We start from the raw sequence: 24,689 nt of genomic DNA, 5'->3' as shown, positions 1-24,689 counted from the left end.
GACTTAACCCTATTCTTGTTCTCTGAATTTGAACCATATTGGTAAACAAAAAAGAAATTTAATTACATGCCCAACAACCCATCCCATTCTTGGCAACTAAATGCAGTCACTCCATATTAATATAACATGCCTCTCCCACTCCTTAGGAGGCAGAGGGTAGTTTACACTGTGCTCAGATTGGGCTGTAAGTGTCTTGGCATGCGATGAAATCATTCTATGTTATTAAAAAAGACATATCATCTTAGTATGATGTGAAAAGCAATTTTCTGAGAATGCCATTTAGAACAAAATCCATTTAAAAATATCTTCCTTAAAAGATAATTCCCTCAAAAATATCTCCCATGACTAAATCACCCACAAGCCGATTTCAAAATAAATAATAAACAGTTTCTTATTTTTTTAGCGGGTCTCCTCACGACAAGAAAGAAGAGGACAGACATTTTAAAAAGCAATGCAAAATTAAATTAAATCCAAAAGCAATTATTAGAAAGAAAAAAGGTATACACAAAATGTAAAAGAACATTGTAAAAGTACATTGAAAAGTAATAATTGAGAGCATTTTTGAGAAAGAAATTATCTCTTGTAATTGTTAAGTAGAAACTTGGAGATCCGTTACCACAAAATGTATGTACTTGTATAAAGGAAGGAGATTGTAGGCCACATAATGACAACACTGCAAGTGCTGCAAAAAATAAAAATCCTCTGCCTTCTGAAGATGTACCTATATTGGCATAAGGCAATGGGTGCAAAGTGAAGCAGTTGGCCTTACTTGCTGTGCTTAGACATAGACTTTTCAAAAAGGAGCACAGACACTTCAGACACATCATCTTTTGAACATACCACCCAACCATTCTGGTTGCACGACCTAAGATGTTTAGGTATGCAAGGTGCGTAGAAACCATGTCAGCACTTGTTTGGACCATAAATCGGATATCAATCTTTTTTATCCCATAGATGCCCATGAAGGCTGGCGCTGGAGTACTGTCAAGAAGAGCATGGACTGCCTTCCCCGCCATATACTTAACAATGTGCCTGAAATCATTAATAATTCCATAATTGATCCCGCCAGATCGACATGTCTGTCACACAATCTGCTAGGACACATTTACTTCAGCATTTCTCAAAACACCCAAATATTAAGATATGTCCCTGCATTAAAGTCTAGTGGTAGAATAAAGTCTCGGTGTCATGGTTTGTTGAATTGTTGTAACTTATGTAATTACTTTGTCTGCTTCAGATGGACCTGACCCCCCAGTCATATTGGTCAGCCCTGAGAAGCCATTTTACACGACTGGCTCAGCTCTAACTTTCACTTGCACGGCTGCATCTTACCCACCCGCACAGTATACATGGCTTCTCAATGAGCAACCTTTACTAACACCGGGACAAGAGCTCAAACTGACCCCTCTAACACTCTACGACTCTGGAAACTACACCTGTAACAGCTCTAACAGTGTCACGCAACTCTCCACGCGCGCAGCCAGGGGGATCCGCGTCCTGGGTGAGTAGCCCGGCACTCTTCTATGCACAGCATGCTTCATAATCATGGGACTGGGATCTCTATCTGCTTGTAGTATTGCCAGCTGAAGTGTGTTAGGTGGCATGATGCTTAGATTACAAGTGGCAGTCCATATCTGTGGAAATACATTGGAAAATCTGTGGAAATGTGTTCCACGTTTCTGCAAGAAAGAAGGTAGCATCTGCATACAAAAAACTGAAAATCTACCGTTCAATGCATTGTAGGGCAGGGCATTCGTCTGCTCTAGAAAAGTCCTTCACTGTGCGACTTTTTAACTCGGGTTGATCTGTTTAAACACAATGCCCAGTGCTGACTCTCAGGCTGCCGTCAAATGAGTTGCCTTTACAATACATAAGTACCATCAATGTTACGGTGGGTTTAGAAATGCAAGAAAAAATCCCATATACCAGCAGTGTGAGAGCAAAATAGGCCATTTCAGTTAACAAGCCGCACATGTCGCAGTTCCACTTAGTTATCACCACTGGAAGTTTACCTCCGGATCAGAGCCACAGACTGGTGCATTATGGGTATGCAAATTCCCCAAAAAGCTATAATTTTTAGTTTCACGTGAGGTGATTGTCAGTCTTTTATAGGGCAATGCTATTTAGTATATATGTATATAGCTTTATCAGCCCAAGACTGACAACTCTGAAGGATGCAGCACATACTTATTTCTCCATATTTGGGGATCATCAATGTGGTGCAAGTTGAGAACCTGGTGGTTGGAGGATTGGGACATGGTTTAATTGTCCTCAGCTTTGCTAGCCTTTGTACACAGTTCGCTCTGCTTCCACGCCTATCTGGTTCATCCTCTTTCCCTTTGGATGCTTCTTTATGCGTTCTTGCTGCATAGAAATGCAGGCAGGTCCTAAAGTTCAACAGGCAGAGAGAAAAAACACCCGCTGCTAATTACCGAATTTAATAATGTGCAAATAATTTGCACCATAGGTAATCAGTGTTTATTGCACACAAATCTGTGCCACAGATTTGGACTGCCCGAAGCCATTAGTTGTTAGTTTTAGTCTATGTTTGTGGCGTTCCCTAATTTATTTTTGTTGTTGTCCTTGTCTTCGTCAACTGTTTATTGTGTTTGGTGTTTTATAATATTCGAGGTGGGTGTCAGTAGATTTACACAACCTCACCAACTTCACGTGGAGCATCTTGTGGGTGTCTTTCTGCTATGCAAACGCAGATATTATGGGTGCCCTAACAGTTGCTTTGGTTTTTCTAATTAGTTGGTTAAGTGTGGATGTTTGTTTCTGTGTTTGCTGGTGAAAAATGTGCCACATATGGTTCAGAAGTTAAAATAGGTGTACTGCTAACTATTTAGCTAGTGTAATAATGCAAAACTCATGATTCGTGATGCTCTTGTTCTGAAGATTATGATGACGAATCAGTGGAGATCATTGTGGCTTTGCAGTTGCAGGTGGCTCCGATTGCTATGGTAATGTGGCAATGCGGTTGAGTCAACACATGAGTAACAATGAATGTCTGTTGCAAGCCCATTTGGATCAATTGAACAAAGTCAAGTAGTTCCATAGCTGTATGTATGTTAGAACATATGTTTCAGAAAATTAAGACAGACTGACTCTCACTAACCTAAAGGCTTTTCTCTCAACTTAAGCAACTTTCCCGAATAGGATATTTGTCACAGTGTTCATCTGAATGCAAGTGCCGGTCTGCCATCAGAGGATTATGCAAAAAGGAGACTGGTGACAAGACAACCTATTTTATGGTTTGAGGTGTGAATGTTTCCTATAGGGTAACTTTGGGTTGACCTATAATAAGTAACTAGGGGATTCGGGGCCTAGATTCATGTCCCCGATATATTTGTGCTCAGGACCCCATGATGCTTGTGAGACAAGACAGGACGTGTAATGTTGGCAATGCATTTCTCTTGCAGGATTGCCTTTCAGGAGATCATCCGGGCACCTGATGTACCTAGAGTTTCTGACGGTAGACATTGTGGTGGTTCAGGGATGGTTTACCCATCAGATCATGCTCAGAGGATATAACTAAATCGAAAACATTAAAAACCTTAACAATGTACTCTTTGGCAATGTAAGAAGCTACCTTGTGCAGGTAGATGTTACCTTGTGCAAATTGACCTCAGCAATTTGGCCTAAAAACATTTGACCATTTGACCAAATTGACCTACATTGTTAAAGATGCAGGGGACACCCGCGCAACTACCTTTTGACCTACTTACATGAACATGAGGAGCGGGGGACATCCCCCCATCCTGCACCTCATGTTCAGGTAAGTAGGTATTAACCTATTTGACCTAAAACAAAAAGTTCAATTTGGACCGAATGCAAAAAAAGGTCAATTTGGACCGAATGCAAAAAAAGGTCAATTTGGACCACTCAGAAAAGGTACATTTGGTCAAAAGGTTAAACGTTTAAGGACATAATTGAATGAAGCTATCATTTCGAGATGTTCAAACCATGTGTTTATGCTCAGGTGGTTAAAAAAGACATAATAAAAGGTCTTGAAATTGCAGAAGCCTCACAGCCAACTCTAGCATTTATTTGAATGATTGGTGTGTTGGAACTGCACATGTCTCATCAGGTGTCGCCTTTTGGTGATGATTTTCCTGAACTATAGACCTTAAGGAGTCGGAGTTGGACATGTTATTGACTAACCATACATATCTACAATTGTTTTATAAAACTGGTGGCACAGACCTTTTGATGCCAGTAGTTAAACTGGTTGAGAGTGATTGAGTCTTGGCAGTGATAAAGTGCCTTTTCAAAATATGTAAAATCGTGGGAGACTCAGGAGTTTTGGGGTGTCACCCTACGTTAGAGGGTCAGACCATGACCGCTTGCTGGTGATGCCTAACAAGGCACATGAGTCTGGGGTTGCAGCTGGAACTATTCCTTAGAGGAAAATTGCTTAGCCTTTTTCTGCCAGATTTTCATTGCGGATGGCACTGAATAGATATGCAAATGACTCTTTCTTCTCTCTGAAAGGGCCAATGAGCTAAATCCTGCTTCCAGACAGACCCTCCTGAGTGGGGCCAATCTCAGAGAGCAGGTTGTTTCCCCTGCTCGTTCTGCATAGAGGGGTTCCCACAATGTAGCAAGTTTGGTGCACCTTTTCAAAAGGAGTTGGCTCACGTCATGAAACCTGGCCATCTCGTTACAGCCCTCGTTCAGGAAAATAATACGTTTGAACGGTGCTCGTGGGTCTTTGATGTTTTACCGTTCTGAGGTTCGGTTGGAAATGACATTTTGTAACCTGGGACCCCACAGCACGTGCCCTTCTGCCGCCTCTTGTTTACGTCATGTCATGGGGCCCAATATTCTCAATTCTGTGCAGGATCTCAAAGTGTGGATGGGTACACATCAGTGATACTTTTTTCTAACTCATTTATTTCAGAAAGTCTGGTTAGAATTTTTAATTAGATAGTCATAGAATATTAATGTGGGATTAGAACAGGCACGGGCCTGCAGTGCAATGCAGAGGAGCCAGGCGGCCATTAAGGAAGATCACACTGGCTAACTCTGATGAGTAGTTTAGCTGAGAGTGACTGAATACATATATTGAATTTTTCCCCTCAAAAAGAGGGCGAGGGAGAGGTTAATGTTTCGACATCATAGTATTTTCGGATATTCGTCTGCATATAATCTAGTTAAACTAGAATGGGATCGAGACTCTGACGTTTTGCATATGCACGCTTTGTGAATGTGCATTTCATGGAAACAGAAACTAGATTAGCATGATTTAGATAAAGGACATATTCAAATGATGGTCCACCTGCCGAGGGCGGAAAAAAAGGAACAGATGTTAATGACGTATAAGACTCTTTTGGATGCAGTGACAGTCCTTGGAGGCCTTGGCACCGCCCTAAGAGACAAGGCCCTCATTACAGTTTTGCCGGTGCGGGTAAAATGCTGGTAAAAGTGATAGTAATTCTGGCACCGACACTTTCCCCGCACCGGCAAAACACAGTTTGGCAGTGGGGTTGCTGATATACCTCCAGCCAAGAGCTGCAGGTAAATCAGGCCCCATTGGCAAATACATGCTGGTATTTGCTGCACTGGAATTACCAGTGCAGGAAAGACCAACAATCCTCTCCATGGAGTCCTATGGGTCACGTGATATGCCCTAGGAGGCTAGTGACGTTTTCATAATTTGGCCTTCATGCTGGTATTACACCAGGGGCCATTCCACCCTGGATGTGGCTACATTATAACGATGCATAAAAGGCGAACTTTGAAGTCCTAGCTACAATATTAACTTCTTCGTTCACATGTTACATAAAGTATGTATCAACCATTTTCCAGGCTTTTGAATGTTACAGCCAAAGCATTGCATTGGAACTGACGCAATCCAGAATGTCTTCCGTTGCCGTCCCCTTCCAAGCTGCCATGCTTGCGTGTAGGTGCGTTCACGGTATGGAAGATGACTGCAGTGTTACTAATCATGCTCAGAATGTGCACTGTCTGCTGCACTGACTGGACAGGCTGCAGTGGCTTAAAATCAGTGATCTGTAACCTGTGGCTCTGCAGATGTTTTAGTCTGCAACTCCCATGATATCCCACCATTTAATATGCTGGCTGAGGCTGATGGGAGTTGCAGTCCTAAACTTCTGCAGAGCCAAAGGTTGCAGACCCCTGCCCTAAATGCACAGTAAGGATTGGGTTACAACGGTTTTGTTTGTGCAGTGAGGGGAATGTGGAGACAGCCCTGCATAGTAATTGAGGCAGTGCACCTAATGAGGCAATGTACTTAATTTACTTTTCAAAACTGTTAATCTTGTATGAATGCTGAGTTGTTGGCAAAGTGTAATTATTGACTGGGGGATTGTGGACACTACTGAGTTGTTGAGGCAATGTCGTTGCTGAGACAACTGATTTGTAGAAGTACGGATGTGGTTGGCACAATAGAGCTTTTGGGATACAGGAGTGGTTGACACAGTGCAGTGGTTTCTGGTGTAATTGATCCCACAATGGGCCTGATGTACAAAGCGTTTTATAATAGGCTTTTCCCATTGAAAAACATTCTATAATTCTGGCCCATTGAGCTTTTGAGGTTGCAAGGTCGTTGACACTGTTGAGTTGCTGAGGTAGTGGAACTATATTGCCCTCCCATAGTTAAAGCTTTAGCGTGTTTAGTTCTTACTTTCTCTGCAGCATCGCAACAGTGACGGCTCTTAAGCGACTGTTTGTGGGTTTGTGTGAAATCTCTTTAGTGCTCTACCCTTGTAACATGATCCTATAAGCTTTGCAGGATATGATACGAGAAGGCGATCTTTCAACTTGTGGCCATCAAGCCCCTTAAATATGTACTATTACACTTCAAAATACTTACACATCATGCTTGGTCAGACATCACCTTCTTGTTTTCCTATGCATATCCAAGCAGGCATTAGCAAAACCAATAGTTCTGACTTTTCTAGAGGCATCCATGTCTCCCATATTCTTATATATTTAACATCACAACTTTTAGATAGTACTATTTTCAACAAACTGTCTGAAAAAAGTCACATTTTGCTGAAAGACTTCACCTTTCCTTTACAGAATAAAATGCCACTAATAATAATTACCTTTACAATGTAAAAGAAAAAAATAATGTTGCAAACTTTAATTCAGGGTGGTGGACTGGGATGCTGAACTGCGGGCAAATCCATGAAAATACAGAAATGCCTATTTTAAACCAGATTAATGTGACAATAATATTATATAACAAAGTGAATGTGCCACTGGTTATGCCAATCTGATATTTTCATCCCTCAACAAATTCAAAGCCTACATATGCTTTCTGTGCCATACTTTTCTTTTCTGATACAGGTACCTAGTGGCAACTGAAGGAGAAACTCAGCAATTTCTGACGACATTTAAGCCATTGCTTCCCAAATCAGCCTTTCCAGTCACAGAAGATGACTGGAAAGGCTGTTCTCTCTTTGTTTTAGGCGAGGGGGTATCCAGGATGGCTTTCACTTTTTCTCATTGAGGCTGGACACTGCCATTCCCTACAAAGAAGCCGAGGTATTTCACGGCTGATTGTATCAGCATGCATTTGGATGGATTGGCAGTTTAGCTGGCCTCTCTGAGGGGTCTCAGGATAGTAAAGAGATGGAAAAGATGGTATTCCCAAGTCTTACTATAAATGACTATGTCATCAATACAAGCCCCACAGAAATCAGAGTAGGGCTGTAATATCCTGTCGATAAGCCGTTGGAAAGTGTCAGGGCCCTGTGTAAGCCAAAAGGGAGGACCTTGAATAGGAATAGTACCAGGGTGCAGAGAAAGCAGTCTTCTTTTCCTTATCAGGTCCATCTACTTGGACCTGCCAGTACCCCTTGGTTAAGTCTAGAGTTGATAGGAAGGTGGCATTTCTGAGTTTATCAATCAATTCAGCAATGCGCGGCATGCAATAGGCATTGAAGTCGGAGATGGTATTGCCCTGTCGGAAGTCTATGCAAAACCTCCAGGAACGATCAGGTTTTGTGACCAATACAAAAGGGGAGGACATTGGGCTTGAAGAGGGTTCGATAATATTTGCCCTTAGCATATAGTTCACTTCCTCAACCACAATCTGTCTACGGGCTCCCGGATGTCTATATGTTTTCAAATGGACCACTTTTCCCTTTTTATTTCTGATATAATGATATGTGCTGTGCTCTCTCCCTGGTTTCTCACAGAATACATCAGGGAACGTTTTGACTAAATCTTGTAGGTTTTCTTGTTTTTAACTAGGTAGCTCTTGGGGAATTAATTCAAAATGATCCATTTCCTCTGGTACCAAACAAGACATATCGAGATTGTGGCAGTGACTGCGGAAGGATTTTCTTTCCACTCTTAAGAGATTTATGTGGTAGAGGTGGGTCTTTTTTTCCTGTCAGGTTGGGCTATTTTATAGGTACAGGTCCCTGTTCGCTCTAATACTTCATATGGCCCATGCCACTTTGAGACAAGTTTATTTTCAGAGGTTGGTAAGAGGACTAATGTCTTTTGTCCTATTGAAAATGATCTTAAGTTTCCCTTTTTGTAGTAGGAGGACTTTTGTTGTGCTTTGGATTTTTCCATGTGAGAATAGACTAGATTTCGAACAAGTTACATGTGCTCTCGCAATCGGGTAGCTGTTTGTGAGAGGGGAATAGGTGCATCTTCTCTTTCTTCCCAGGTCTCCTGGAGCATGTCTAGGACATCTCTTGGTGCTCTACCATGAAGTAGTTTGAAAGCAGAGAATCCGGTGGACGCCTGAAGGTTCTTTCTTACTGCAAATAGGGCCCAGGGAATCATGCAATGCCAGTCCTTCCCGTCCTTGTCTAGCAACTTTCTTAGGATCCTCTTAAGTGTTTTGTTAAATCTTTCTACCAATCTGTCCGTTTGGGAGTGGTAAACTGAGGTTCTTAAGGTGGCAATATGGAGCAATTCCTTGACTTCACCCATGAGTTTGCTCATAAAATTGGATCCCTGATCTGTCCTTGGTAAAACCAGCCCTTGAAAAATATGGTAATAGATGTATTAAAATATGTTGGGTTGTGTTGTTCCACATGAGGAATGCCTCTGTGTATCAGTTAAACGTAATCAATGATTACAAGGACATATTTGTTTCCCAGTCTAGAGGTGTCCTATGGTCCATTGATATCCATCCTAAACCGGGAGAAAGGGACTTCTATTATTGGTAAAGAGTTCAGCGGGACAGACAAGGGAATATGCATACTGGTTTTCTGACATATTTCACATGTCTGAATGAAGTTCTTTATATCAGCATGGATACCTGGCCAGTTAAACTTCCCACTGGTGTGCGCCTGGGTCTAGGATTGTCCTAAGTGTCCCCTGTCAAATGAGAATGTGCAATCTCTAGCACTATTTTAACATGCGTTTTGGGGTTTACTTACTGAATTTGACTTAGGCCTTCTGTTGAGGTTTCCTTTCTGTACAGTAATCATTGCTTTAGGAAGAAAAAAGGACTTCCTTTCTCTAATCCTTCCCCTTCAGGAATCACCTGCAAGAAAGCATCTGCAAGTGCTTAATCATATCACTAGGCAAAGGCTAGATCGCGAAGGATGGTAGGTTCTTCTTCCCTTTTTGCCTCAGTGCTAGATGGTTCATCAGCTTCCCCAAAGCCTAAGGTACCTCTCTCAGTTTCTTCTGGTTCACTCTCTATAAAGTGGGGAAATAGAGCCCTTTCAAGAATTCACTGTGCAATTTTGTACCTTTATGTCTCTCCAGAAGTCGGGATTTATGACGCCCGCTAGGACATCCAGACCGAACTTCCAGGCCAGATTTTGGAGCCAATCTTATATAACACCCAGGAGGGTCTATTAAGCCTAGGTCTGTGTGAATCAATACTTTTGTCCCTGGAGGGATAGTAGCTTATCTGCTGCAACAGATATCAGAGCCTATGGATTCTTTTGTGGCGATAGAGGAATCTGAGACGCTATGACTAAGATTCTGAAATTCTAGGGTTCCTCAATTTGTCTCAATTGAGTCGCATCCCAATGCTGACACCATATGTAAGGAGGCGTGGTATCAAATAGTAAGACAGACACAAGTGATCACAGTTCAAGGGAGTGAAGTGGGAGAATGGAAGAAAAGACTCCCACCAATCCCCTCACGCCCCTGGCCTAGAGGATCGCGGCCCAGACATCCGCCACGAGAGGAGTTTGCCTATCTACCAGACGACCAAATACCCTGGTACAGGAACATACGGATGTGCCCACCAGCCTGCCCGCCAGCCTGCCCTGCTCATGCCGGCGCCTGCGGCATGGATGGACTCGACTGAACCATTCAACAGTAAATGAACACATCGTTGGAGATGCCATGATGACCTAGCCAACGGTCAGCACATCCGTGCAACATGCACACTGGACACTCCCACACCAATCCACACGAAGAACATATCCAGTGCTATGACATAGGTGACGGGCACACCCACTGACGCGCATCTTTATTATTTTCACATAGCTTTTTTCAAAATGCAGAAACGCAAGGCGCACAACAAACTCATCTAAAATGCTTGCTGACGCTTCTCCTACCCCATGCATTGCAATTCGAAATATAACAAAGATTTGATACTGGGGATAAAACAATATGATACCATAACCTAAAGCGCCGTGCATCAAACGTCCCCACCCATGCACCAGGCCCAAGTAGGCCGCAAGCAAGAGCCTCCATGAACATTGAACGAGCAAGAGTACAATTGCTGGCCCTGCAGAATGAGCCCGGCGAGAACAGACAGTCAAGGGCACAATGTTGCAAACTCGCATGCCACAAGCCGAAGCCAAGGTCACACCTGCAAGCTAAGCCAGGCACACAGTGGAAAATACAATATTAAATGTGCAGAATTCTGCTTCAACCACGGTCTCCCCTCACGTGACCAAGCCGAACCTGACAGGGTGCCAGGCCCAGGAGGAGGGAGGCGCCTGGATCCTACGTTTTGAGACGCAGGCAGCAACAATTAAGCGACTCAATGGACATCTGCGGCAGTGGGAGTAGTCTGCCCTCCAGCATATGAACAAATCCTCGCATTGTCTGCACATACCCATAGTTATTCATTGTTGCAAATGACAGGTGCACCGCGAGCTGGGAACAGCGATGGTCCCAGACTGGGGGGCTCGCCAGTGGACCAATCAGAACATGGGGCTCTTATCACTGACGCCATTAACATTAGCCAATCCTCAGGGGTCTTCATGTAACAATTTTCATGTATCTAATTGAAGGGACGACCCAAGTATACCACCTGACCGACCCTCAACCACTAACAGCGCTCTCTATACGTATGCTATACTAACCCTACCACTCGAGGAACCAATCCAGAGTGGCGATAGGTTTTTTGCTAACTTTCCCAGGTGACGCAAGTAGCGCGTCATACTGAGATAAAAAGGGCCTGCGAGCCCCACGAAGGAAGAGAGAGTGTCAGGACGGACGCGTACGATCCTTGACCCATCCCTGCCGTTTTGTTTAATAAACAGCCGAATCACCTTGCTTCTTGCGTGTGCCTCATACTCATTTCTGGGATACACGGGAGGAGTTGGGGCCTCCCCGCCCAGAGGTCCGCGGACGGGCCAGCCGGCCCCGGGAAAATTTACCCCCGACAAGTTGGAGGCACTGCTGAGATCTGTTTAAGATCTGCTTTTATTTTATTTTTCCGAGTGCTCCCGTTGCGAGGAGGCCCGGCGGCGTGGCCCCCTCTGCCGCTGCCCCCTTTTGAGGACTACAGGACCATCGCGGAACTGCAAGACGACCGGACAGCGCAATCTGGATATTGGCCTTCGGGAGCCGGTTGAGAAGTATCCCGCCCGCGGTTGGCAAATGTGTCCAGACGTGGTCCAGACGAGGGGAGGTGGCGAGCCGCTTGGAGGGGTGCACGCAGTCGAGCGGCCCTGCATCAAGAGAACTTGGTGAGTATGCCACGCCCAACAAGCAATGTGGAATTGTGAGGGAGGGGGGAGGAATAGAATACGGGAGGCGGGAGGTGTTACACAGGTGCGCGGCGAAGGTTTGATAAATTAGTGTTGACGGTGAAGTGAATGGTAGCTGGACAAGTGCGAGAGCAGTCCGCTACATTACGGAAGAGGAGGGGGCGGGGCACGAAAACATCACGTGCGGCCGCCCGTAGACACTGATTGGCCTAGGTCGCGACCACGTGTAAGGGTGTGTGTGTGTGCGGTTTCCTACGATTTGGTGATTATTGATCAATGAGTAGATGAGGATCCCTATTGATCGAGCAGGAAACTCGATAGATAGATGACGTTTCCCTGTAGGCGGTAGCTAGCTGGTTGCCTAATATGGAAGATAATTGGCTGGTTAAGCCCTCCTGTCGAGGGGCATATCACACGCGAGGCGACGCAGCGTGCGCAGTCCGATTATATTGTTGATTACCTTGTTCCAGGCGTGACAGGAAGACAGCTGTGGGGTTAACGGGGGTAGATTACAAGCGTATTTTGAACCTTTTACCAGTAGTTTTGGAGGAGATCGGTGAGGTCACCAGTAGGACTTTCATAGGACATCTCGAACACGAGGCATTTTTTTCTTTCGGAGAGTGGTGGGAAGAGAATTATGGTAAGGGAGTGGAGACGGAGATAAAACGGTAACGAGTAGATTGGGGGAGGGTCAAAAGGGGGACGTGGATGCGCACGGAGAACGCCAACCACGGCAAGTGAAGAAGAGGAGGAGGGGTATAAGAAAGTGGGACGGCCGTACAAGAACGTCACACGGGGCACGCAGCCGCAGGGGGCTACGTGCGCCTCGGCCGCAGGGGGCCGTAAAGGTGTTCGGTAAAGGAAGAAAAGAAAGAAAAGAGTATACAAATGCAAATGCTATATTTTACTATTTTTCCTTAGCGGACAATCGCAAGTCCCCAAAATTACGGGGCCAGGTAAAGATCTAAGATCGTATAGCGTACACTGTTAGCAAGATAACTGCTACCAGATAGGGGTAGGATAACAAGTGGAGTGCTACTATGTCATACGGGACAGGATCGGGAAGGTGGGGGAACACCCTCACTACCCCGCTACAGCACATATGTAAAACACTGTCACCCCATAGGGAGAAACTGATCAAATACAGCATAGAATGGACACAGGGGACGGACAACAAAATGACGACACCATGGCCGCCTAATGGCAGTTTCGACCCATATACCCAACATTCACTATTGACCCATCTGCATAACACATACAAGGGGAAGAAGTTGACACACCACGTGGAGGTGTTTAATTTATGGAGGATGTTCCAAGGGTCCCGACCAGGACCAAACGGAATGTTCACTGTGGGGGAAACAACGGAAGAAAAGGAGATTAAGGAGGAAGGAGAGAATGGGGAAAAAGAGAGTGAAGGCACACAGAACACGGGGAACGGACAAGAGAGAGGAGAAAAGAGTAACAACTCAAACGAAAATGAAATAAAAAAGGAACAGAGCGACGATATACCCCTAGCGAAGGTAGTGAAAACGGAGGGAGGGGGGTTGTATCCTTTAAGAGAACTAGGAGAAATAGCAAGAGAACAGTTAAGGGCGGCTGAGGGGTACTCGAACCCGGCATACAGCCCGCCACCATATACAGCTACAGGTGGCCACACGGGAGAGGAGCAGACTAATACGATGGGATCAGCTCATAGGAAGATGCCAGCTGGGTAGGGGAGGACTGGAGAAGAGCAGATCGCGGAAATAGGACATGAGTGGGTAGCTGCGCAGGTACTATTAAAATTACGAGGTTCATTAACAGGAGAAGAGAAGAAGGTAGTAAGGAAAATGGACGAGGATAATACCAGGGAGAGTGAAATGAAAGGGGAAGAGGGGAAAAGAAAGGGGGAAGAGCCGTTACGACAAAAGGAAGAGATTTTGGAGGAACGGTTAAGAGAATTAAGGGATGAGCGGAATGCATTGATCAAGCAGCTCAAGAGGGAGGAAAGAGAGAGAGCCCGGGAAAGGAAAGAAGGTAAGAATGAGTTGGAAAAAATGAGGGAACAAACTGAGGAGCAAAAGAGAGAAGCCAAAAGGGTAAAGGCAGTAGCAGAAAGGGTATCCAGAGCAGCACTGCGTGACAGAAAAAGAGAGGAAGAAGAGAAAGAAAAAGAAATGGCAATATGGAAGAGGAGATTACTATCTGAAACGACAAGGAAATACGAAGAAGGGAGGATGATAGAGAGTATATTAGAACGGGAAAGGGCGAGATGGGAAAGGAAGAAAGAAGATGAAAGGATATTGGAAAAGATGAGTAGTGAAGTAATGGAGGAATTAAAAAAGAAAAGAGAGGAAATTGGTAGAGAAATAGCGGAGAAAAATGAAGGGGAAAGAGAAGATAGGAGAGGGGAGAGTGGAGTAAGGAGATATGTATACAGAGACACAGAAGTAGCAACAACATCAGCACAAAGGGGAGCGATTGGTAAAGAAGAAAAGGGAGGAACGGATCTAATGGACTTAAAAACAGTAATGATTAGGGGGAAAAAGACAGATTGGGGGTTGCCATTCATGAATGACTTTTGTAGTGAGGAAGAAGAAGGAATGGAGAAGGAAGGATGAAATAGTGAAAGGGAAAGCCTAGATAAATTATACATCACCCGGACAAATAGAGACTCACCATGGGCCTGTAGGAGAAAGGAAGAACTGGAAGGAAGTGAGGGGGAAGAGCAAGGAGTGGCGGAAAGGCAGACACGTGCAGCTACACCCTCATCATCCCGTCCAACATGCTCCACCACCCCACACTCATTACGTACAACATGCCCACCTAAACTCGCACCCTTCTCCCACAAACTGACACCCTATGCAAGCAGGCTTAGAGACCTCCCTGGACGCAGGCAGGGAGAACGAATACACACGCCCACATTAAATAAAGGAAATGATGAAAGAAGGGGAAGAGATGGAGGAGAAACAGTTACGAGAAGGGGAAATATGGACGCAATTGACGATGTAGGAGACACGGAAGAAGAGGAGGGGTGCGCGGACTCGATTTTGTGGAACCTAGGGGGTCAAACAGGACACAACTTAATGCCACTTCTGGAGAGGGGAGGGGTTAGACCACAATACGTCCCTTGGAAGCATGCACACAAGGAAAATATAAAGTGCAGGCTCCCATCATTAAGTGGAGGTGCGGGAAAATGGATATATGAAATGGAAAAACACACCGCAGGACAGAAACTGGCAGTGGGGGATGTAAAGGGCCTTCTAATATCAATATTGGGGGATGCAGCAGATGACATCTGGAAGAGAGCAGGCTTCCCCGGGGTTACAATAACAAACACATCACACGATGGGGCACCATTCGCAAACTGCAGACATGCATTATGGCAAGCGCTGAGGGTACAGTACCCAGACACATCAGACATAGGAGCAAATACCTCACGCAAGATGCGTGACAACGAGGATCCTGTTGATTATATCCAGGAAATTCAAGAAAAGTGGCGTATGGAAACTAGAGAACAATGGGACAAAACACCAGCAATATTCTATCATATACTAATACAAGTGCTCCCAGAAGCAGTTCAGAAACAACTGAAGAAGGTAGTAGGGATGGAAGCAAAAGCATGGCCAGAAATACAACTGACGATAGTACATCATTGTAGGACATGGCAAGAAAAGATGAAACAAAAGGAAGAAGATAGAAAAGCGGAGGAGGCTAAATTGGTACAGAAAAAACTTACTAAATACACGATGGAAGGTGCACTAATAACTACACCTGCGACAATGACTCAAAACCCCACACAAGTAGTGGCTGCACAAGATCCCTCCCAAATACAATCATCACAGATTGTAGCACAACAGCTGCCACCACCCCAGCCATACACGACTAACATGGGAGGAGGATACTCAACGCCTGGAGCTGGATATTATAATTATAACAGGGGAAGGGGAGGAATGATGAGGGGGAGGGGATACGGCTATAACACAACACAGCAAGTGGGAGGATTAAGACATTTCTACCCCACCGGGCAACCAGTATACCAGGACAATTCAGGGTGCTTTCCATGGCAGAACAGGGAACCACCGGTATGTTGGATTTGTGGATTACTAGGGCACATGTCACGCACATGTAGAATGAGACCAGGCACACCGTCATGGGTAGAACGGGGACAACAAGGGCCTACACAGGAACAGCAGGGCATCCAGCAACAGCAGGCATTGCAACCGGGAAATGGGCAGCAACAACTAGTAACACAACAACAGCCACAGACATATTCACTGCCACAACAACAGGTAGCGATAACACAACAACCCCAAGTGCAGGCAGCACAGCAACCTGCCCAAATTCAAGACCATAACATAACCTCCACCAATACACTACTACAGCAAACACAACTGGGAAGGGTGACGGTCCTGGGACACAACCCCTACACAGGAAGTGGTCAATCATTATACCCACAATAGGACAGCCCACAGACGGCCTTGGTGTGTCCCATCCTGTCGGTAACACCTAATAGTGCGGAGGAACCACGCATAGAGGTAACGATAGGTGACAAAAATTGTCATTCCTTGTTGACACCGGGGCGACCCGGTCTTGCATAAGGGAAGGTAAATTTAAGATGTCAGGTGAAGCCATGAACACCCAAGGATTCTCTGGGGCTAGGGGGTTGGTTCCCTTTACTGATAACATTCCCTTATCAATAGGGGATTATGACATGTCCGTCCCGCTTTTATATTCTAGGGCCTCACCAGTAAACATACTAGGGAGAGACATAATGAGAAGGTTGAATATGACGATCTCCTTTACGGAGGACGGCATAATTTGCTCCACTCCAGGAATAAACATGCTCCCTGCACGACAAATTATGCAAGCAAATTGTGGACAGACAGTGATTAGGGCTGAGCCAGTAGATGGTGAACTATTCCAGTACGGAACAGACATGGCATTTGCATGGATGCCAGGAATAGAAGGAAAAATATGGAGGAGGCCAACAGCCTATTTGTTCAGACCAGAAACACCAGCCAATGAACCAGAAGGAAAGGTGATTTCAGTGAGCATAGAGAGCATTATAGCAACTGCTGATTACATTGCAGTACATGCCCAAGACAGAGAAGGAAGAGCATGGAGGGCAGTGATAGCCCTAGCAGAGGGATGCAGGCTCACCCAGGTGTCAGACGAGGAGCTCTTTTCAGAAGAAAAGGAAGAAGGTGAAATGGTATTTATGATGAGTGTAGACATATGGCTAAGAGTAACATACAAACAAGTGGCACAGAAAATTGCAATGGCACTTGAAGCACCCACATCCACCCCAGTTCCCTTCTTTGAGGAGGATATGGCAAAAGTACCAACATCATTATGGACTACTAGTCCCTATGACGTGGGGTGCATAAAGAGCATAGGGGGAGTAAGAATAAAATTGAAAAAAGGTGCAATACTCCCTAGAGTGAAGCAATACCCACTATCAAAAGAGGCAGATGAGGGCATATATGAAACAATAACGGCCCTTATAAATAATGGCTTATTGGTACCATCAGAATCACCATGTAACACAGCTGTATACCCAGTGCGCAAAGCTAAAGGAGGGTCTTGGCGTTTCATCCAGGACCTCAGGCCCTTGAACGACATAGTGGAAGCAGAATACCCCATAGCAGCCAACCCGGTCACAATATTGTGTGGCATTCCAGAAGAGGCATCACGATTTACAGTGATTGACCTCAAAAATGCCTTTTTCTCAATACCCCTGCACCCAGACTCACAGGATCTAACAAGCTTCACGTACAGAAACACAAAATGGAAACACACCAGATTGCCACAAGGGTACTGCGAGTCACCCTCAATTTTCAACAGAGTAATACAGATGGACTTGGGTAACATTGAAGTGGAAAGCACAGTGTTGCATTATGTCGATGACATAATAATTTGCAGCACAAGCGAAAAAAGATGCAGAGAGGACTCATTAAAGATGCTGACAATATTGGCTGAAAAAGGTTACAAGGTAGACAAAGAAAAGTTACAGTACTGTCAGGAACAGGTACTATACATTGGTCAGCTCATATCCCAATACGGAAGAAAGATTGCACCACAACGAGCACAGGCCATATCAAAAACGCCGTTGCCCCAAACAGTGAGGGAACTGCAGCAGTTCCTGGGACTGTGCAACTACTGTAGAGCATGGGTGTTTGATTACAGCTCATACACAGGACCCCTACTTGAGGCATTAAAAGAAGCTAACAAAGGGGAGAAAAAATTGGGGTGGACAATGGCGATGAAAGAGGCCTTTGATGAACTGAAAGATGCAATATCAACTGCTCCGGTACTGGCCACCCCAGATTATGAACGACAATTCTTTATATTTTCACATTGCGACTCAGCAGTAATGAAAGCAGTGTTGGCTCAAAAAACAAGCATGGGTTACAAACCAGTAGCATTTTACAGTGGTCACTTGGATCCTGTGATGTTAGGACATTTCCCTTGCGAACAAGGTCTCGCCGCAGCTGCCTTTGCGGTAGAGAAAGCATCATCAATCACAATGGGATGCCCAACCACACTATTTGTGGAACATGCACTATTTGCAATATTGAACAAGCCTAAGTCCACACTAACCACGCAGAGGGCGTCAGGTTATGAGATCATCTTATCTAGACCAGAATTATCAATTGTTAGATGCAGCACAGTTAATCCTGCAAGGTTTATAGCGGAAATAATTGAGGAAGGAGACTATGCACATGATTGTACACAGACTACCGAAATGTACTCATGTACTAGGAAAGTTGAAGAGAACGCACTAGATGGAGGAGAGCTCTTGTTCATTGATGGGTCATCAACAATAGACCAAAGTGATGGGATAAGGAGAGTGGCAGTGGTAAAAATGACAGAGGAACCGGTGTGTGTGGCGGTGAAATGCATACAATTACCACAACATTACTCTGCTCAAGCAGCAGAATTGGTTGCACTGATCTTGGCGTTAAAGGAAAGCTTTGACAAAAGAGTGACTATATATTCTGACAGCGCATATGTCACGTCTACTGTCCACTCAGGATTGTCCAAATGGAGGAGAAGAGGGTTTAGGAGAGCTGACGGCACCCCAGTGCAACATGCTCTCTTATTAGCTGAACTAATTGAAGTAATAAATGACCCACAAGAATTAGCTTTGGTTAAATGTACCGCACACACTAATGGAGAAGATCATATCTCAAAAGGAAATGCAGCAGCAGACGCATATGTGAAGTATGCTGCATATTTTGGTGAGATATGGAACCCCCCAGAGTCAGAGAGAGGGAGAGGGAGGGGGATAGCTAAAGAGATGTTGATAAGAGAAGGGTACACCCATCTCCCAGCCACACAGATAATGGAGTTACAAGCGGCTGCACCAATGGCAGAGAAAGAAATATGGGTAAAAAGAGGATGTACAATGTCACCAACTGACGCACTATGGCGCCAGGGTAACACTGGAAAGATGGTAATGCCATTGGCACTATTGAACACCGCCCTGAGCCAACTCCACCACCCAGCCCACACAGGCAAGGAAGTTATTGCAGCACGAATTAGGGAAGATTGGTTCTGTCCCGAGTTAAATTCCCATGTGACAAATTTTATCAGTAATTGTCTCACATGTCAACAGTTTACGGCCGGTCACACGCTGAAAGTGATAAAAGGTACTATACCCTGGCCAGAGGGACAATTCCTGCACATCCATATTGACTATATTGATTATTGATATGATCAACGTATGTCAAGGAAATAGGTATATGATTGTAGTAGTATGCCCATTCTCCAGGTGGATTGAGGCAGGACCCTGCTCACATCCAGATGCATTTAGAGCAGCTAAATTTCTAGTGAGGGAGGTTTTCCCCAGGTGGGGAGTGTGCGAGGTACTGCGGTCGGATAATGGCCGGCATTTCGCTAATGAAATGTTCCAGCACATCACATCCTTATTGAACATCGAGCATAAATTTGCATGTGCATATCACCCACAGGCCAACGGTATATGCGAACGCCTGAATGGCCTACTGAAGGAGGCAATTGCAAAGATACAGCAAACAACAAAGAAGAGTTGGTTGTATTGCCTTCCGCTAGCTCTATTTGAGCTGAGGAATAGACCAGGCTCTGACCACCACCTCACTCCTCATGAGGTGGTGACCAGACGACAAATGCGCCTTCCCCTAACGCCAACATCAAGGGCATTCACAGACTATGAAAACACTGCAACTGTTCTTGGTGATGAAATGTACCAATATGTGTCTTCTTTGGTTACTAGTGTAGTGTTTGTGTCTCAACAGCTCGAGCGCACGCGGGGCGGGTCTAAGAGTGATCAGCAAGAAGACACGGATAAAGAATTGGAAAAGGAAAAACTGTGCAAAATTGCTAAAGGTGATCACGTGCTACTCTGCAATTTCAATAGAAAGTGGAACAGCCCATGCTTCACTGGCCCCCACCTGGTAGAGGAGGTATCTACGAGAGCAGTAAAGTTGCAGAACAAACGTGCTTGGAATCACCTACACGATGTAAAGATCTGCAAACTCCAGACCCGCCCTAGCGAAACCGACAGGGCCATTGGAAGAACGACGACAGCGTCACCCACGGAGGAAGAGACTTGTACCACAGCTGACTACCTAAGTGTCTCCATACCCTGCCACCCCCCAGATTCCCCAGAGACAACTACTGAAACTGGTAATTCCTATACCGCCCACCCCATGGTCACACGATCAAAGAGTAAAGAGACTTCCGCCAGCTGAGCCCAAACCCTCTGCCCATCGATCCCCTACCCACTACAGTAACCACCCAATTGAAGGACATTGTCTTGCACATATACACATGTAAACACTAGAATGTTCTCTTTTTTTTTTTCTCTTTCTCGCACATGCAGGTACCGCGTATTACTGTATTGCTAAGAAAACAGATAACTAACAAAGTTCATTGCCCAGGAGTAGATGCTACCCTCAGACGATAATTACCCTGAAGAGCTATCACACCAATTTGTCTATCACATAAAAAGGCCAAAGTACCTGAAAGGAAGGAGGGTACATGTCTACTACACAGCATTTATCTTGGCCATAGAACAATCAATGCCCCATCTTCACCAACACTTGCCTGCCCTAAGAGACAGATTGCTTAGATTGGCGTGGGAACAGCTCTTCGCCTGGGCACTGAACGACTACTTGATAGGGAGAGCTTGAAAACAACAACTAACACTAATAACAAGCCTATTGAGAATTTTCAGGCGGGCAACTTTAACGTCGCAAGAATAAGCTGCCGGAGTGAAGCAAGGTAAGAGCAAAATGCCGGTGAGACTAGCTTTTGTAATAAAGATGATAGGGATTTTGATGATCACCGGATTTTTGGCTGCCTCTGTATGGCAGAAAAGTTATGCTATCAATATTTTGGCTGTACCCAAACCTAATATACCCCCACCCACGGCTGCAACAGGTGTCACGTCAGGTGGTACTAGCAAGATTCCACATAAGGGAAATAGAGTTAAACGCAGCACATACTCAGATAATAAAGGTATTGATAACTACATAACAGATTCAGCACACGTCTCGAACAACATGTGGTACCAACACATGAGCCACGGAAATAGATGAAAAGAAAGCACGATGTATAATATACTTGGCACTGTTCCAAACGAAAGGGAGATTTCAAGGGACGGTGGTGAACCTGGTGTGGAAAACGCGAGACACATATCCATATGAAAACAACTTCCTCAAGACTTATTTGAGTTTCCACAAGAGCAGTTTACATGCTGAAGCATTCAGATACATGACAAGTGGCCCTGAAAAGGGAGAAACAAAGAAAGTAACACTACAATACATACCATGTGACTGGTACGCCACTGAAGTTCCTGGTAAACAAGGATGTTGGGAAAGACCACTGGTAATAATAACAGGGAAGGTGTACATGGACAACAAATGGGACATAGGAGTGGCTGGCAGCAACATGGTAACAAGAGAAAATATCACAACTATTAATGAACACAATGACAGATGTTGGACGATTTGGGTCAAGTATGTACCCATGCTAACGTGGATAGAGAAGGATGAAGACCCAATAACCATACTGCTGCTGTCTGCATCCAAGGTATGCTACCAACATAGAGGAGAAGTGGACGTGGGATACAACACCAACTGTGCAAGCGTGGTGGAGTTACCTGAGGGGGGAGCAGGAACAGCAGTATTAATGGACCATTACTGGGCCTGCGGAGAAAAGGCATACCACACACTGCCCCCTCTGTGGAATGGTATATGCACAATGGTACACGTTAATGTACCATCACTAGTGGTGCCCCAGAAACATGTGAACATGGCGAACTTCCCTAACATGGATGAAGGAAACAAGAGAAAGAAGAGATCTGTAAAACCTCAGAAGGGGCCAGAGAATGAAGACAACAACAACAATGTCCTGAATAGAAAGAAAAGACAAGGACAACCTCTGACAGGAAAATAACTATGGGGAAGGTCGGAAACAGCACTCACTTCAATCCCACCAGAACACAGACTATTCAGCAGAGCAGCAATGTTCTTCTCGTCAATAATACATCCGGGACTACAAGCTTACGCAAATGCAAAATGGCTCCAGATAACTCGATGGGAGCTAATGATGACAATTAATTCTACAGTAAATGGATTCAACGCAATAAAAGAGGAACTGCGAGCAGTGAGGATGGTAGCACTACAGAACAGATATGTATTGGATCTCCTTACAGCAATGGAAGGAGGAGTATGCGCAAAGATAGGACAATCATGCTGCACATTCATTCCTGCTAACAATGCTGACAATGGTACACTGACAGCAGCAGTATCACAACTGGCCCAGATGCACTCCAAAATGATGAATGAAATTAAAGGAGTGAAGAAGGATGACAGCTGGTTTTCATTGTTATGGTCGTGGATGCCATTTTGGCTGTCGGACGGACTGAAGATTATAGTTGGATGCATAATACTGGCTGGAGCTGTACTGATCATAATAAGATTTTGGAAGGCCCGGAAGGCACGCACCACAGACGAAATGATCGAAATGGTTGGTATGCACCCCTTGATGCCGGCAGACGATAACCAGCACACAGGCATAATAATAAAAGAGAGAGAAAAACTGCGCAAACAGATCATCACCAACCACCTGGACCCACCATCTGTGAAGCTCTAAAACCCAAGAAACCCAAGGAGCTACATAGGGAAATGGGTATACTGCACACCTGGAGGAACCTGTGTATATATGTATTGGTCATTTGAAGACCATGTCAACCACTATGGGCATTTGGGAGGAGTAACTAAAATATGGAGAGTAAGAGGAGATAAGGAAAAAGATATGTTTGTGGTCGACAAGTCGACCAGAGGGGGGACTGAAGTGGGAGAATGGAAGAAAAGACTCCCACCAATCCCCTCACGCCCCTGGCCTAGAGGATCGCGGCCCAGACATCCGCCATGAGAGGAGTTTGCCTATCTACCAGACGACCAAATACCCTGGTACAGGAACATACGGATGTGCCCACCAGCCTGCCTGCCAGCCTGCCCTGCTCATGCCGACGCCTGCGGCATGGATGGACTCGACTGAACCATTCAACAGTAAATGAACACATCATTAGAGATGCCATGACGACCTAGCCAACGGTCAGCACACCCGTGCAACATGCACACTGGACACTCCCACACCAATCCACACGAAGAACATATCCAGTGCTATGACGTAGGTGACGGGCACACCCACTGACGCGCATCTTTATTATTTTCACATAGCTTTTTTCAAAATGCAGAAACGCAAGGCGCACAACGAACTCATCTAAAATGCTTGCTGACGCTTCTCCTACCCCATGCATTGCAATGAGAAATATAACGAAGATATGATACTGGGGATAAAACAATATGATACCATAACCTAAAGCGCCGTGCATCAAACGTCCCCACCTATGCACCAGGCCCAAGTAGGCCGCAAGCAAGAGCCTCCATGAACATTGAACGAGCAAGAGTACAATTGCTGGCCCTGCAGAATGAGCCCAGCGAGAACAGACAGTCAAGGGCACAATGTTGCAAACTCGCATGCCACAAGCCGAAGCCAAGGTCACACCTGCAAACTAAGCCAGGCACACAGTGGAAAATACAATATTAAATGTGCAGAATTCTGCTTCAACCACGGTCTCCCCTCACGTGACCAAGCCGAACCTGACAAGGTGCCAGGCCCAGGAGGAGGGAGGCGCCTGGATCCCACGTTTTGAGACACAGGCAGCAACAATTAAGCGACTCATTGGACATCTGCGGCAGTGGGAGTAGTCTGCCCTCCAGCATATGAACAAATCCTCGCATTGTCTGCACATACCCATAGTTATACATTGTTGCAAATGACAGGTGCACCGCGAGCTGGGAACAGCGATGGTCCCAGACTGGGGGGCTCGCGAGTGGACCAATCAGAACATGGGGCTCTTATCACTGATGCCATTAACATTAGCCAATCCTCAGGGATCTTCATGTAACAATTTTCATGTATCTAATTGAAGGGACGACCCAAGTATACCACCTGACCGACCCTCAACCACTAACAGCACTCTCTATACGTATGCTATACTAACCCTACCACTCGAGGAACCAATCCAGAGTGGCGATAGGTTTTTTGCTAACTTTTCCAGGTGACGCAAGTAGCGCGTCATACTGAGATAAAAAGGGCGTGCAAGCCCCACGAAGGAAGAGAGAGTGTCAGGACGGACGCGTATGATCCTTGACCCATCCCTGCCGTTTTGTTTAATAAACAGCAGAATCACCTTGCTTCTTGCGTGTGCCTCATACTCATTTCTGGGATACACGGGAGGAGTTGGGGCCTCCC

General features: G+C 45.2%; 1 protein-coding gene across 2 annotated transcripts in view; it reads left to right on the top strand.

Annotated features, from left to right (window-relative positions):
• LOC138531291 (carcinoembryonic antigen-related cell adhesion molecule 5-like) overlaps positions 1-24,689 on the top strand; it is a 262,387-nt gene that overhangs the window by 132,405 nt on the left and 105,293 nt on the right. The window contains exon 4 of one of the 2 annotated variants that reach the window (XM_069640980.1): positions 1,238-1,501. The exons of the other annotated variant lie outside the window; for it this stretch is intronic. Coding sequence (XP_069497081.1) covers positions 1,238-1,501 — 264 coding nt within the window. The remainder of the gene's footprint in view (positions 1-1,237; positions 1,502-24,689) is intronic. 2 annotated transcript variants of the gene reach the window in all.

The sequence above is a fragment of the Ambystoma mexicanum genome, chromosome 1q, assembly GCF_040938575.1.
Source record: "Ambystoma mexicanum isolate Mex_15411 chromosome 1q, UKY_AmexF1_1, whole genome shotgun sequence".
Taxonomy (NCBI): Eukaryota; Metazoa; Chordata; class Amphibia; order Caudata; family Ambystomatidae; genus Ambystoma; species Ambystoma mexicanum.
Note: the sequence above shows the minus strand (reverse complement) of the source record. Positions and strands in the feature narration are given on the sequence as shown.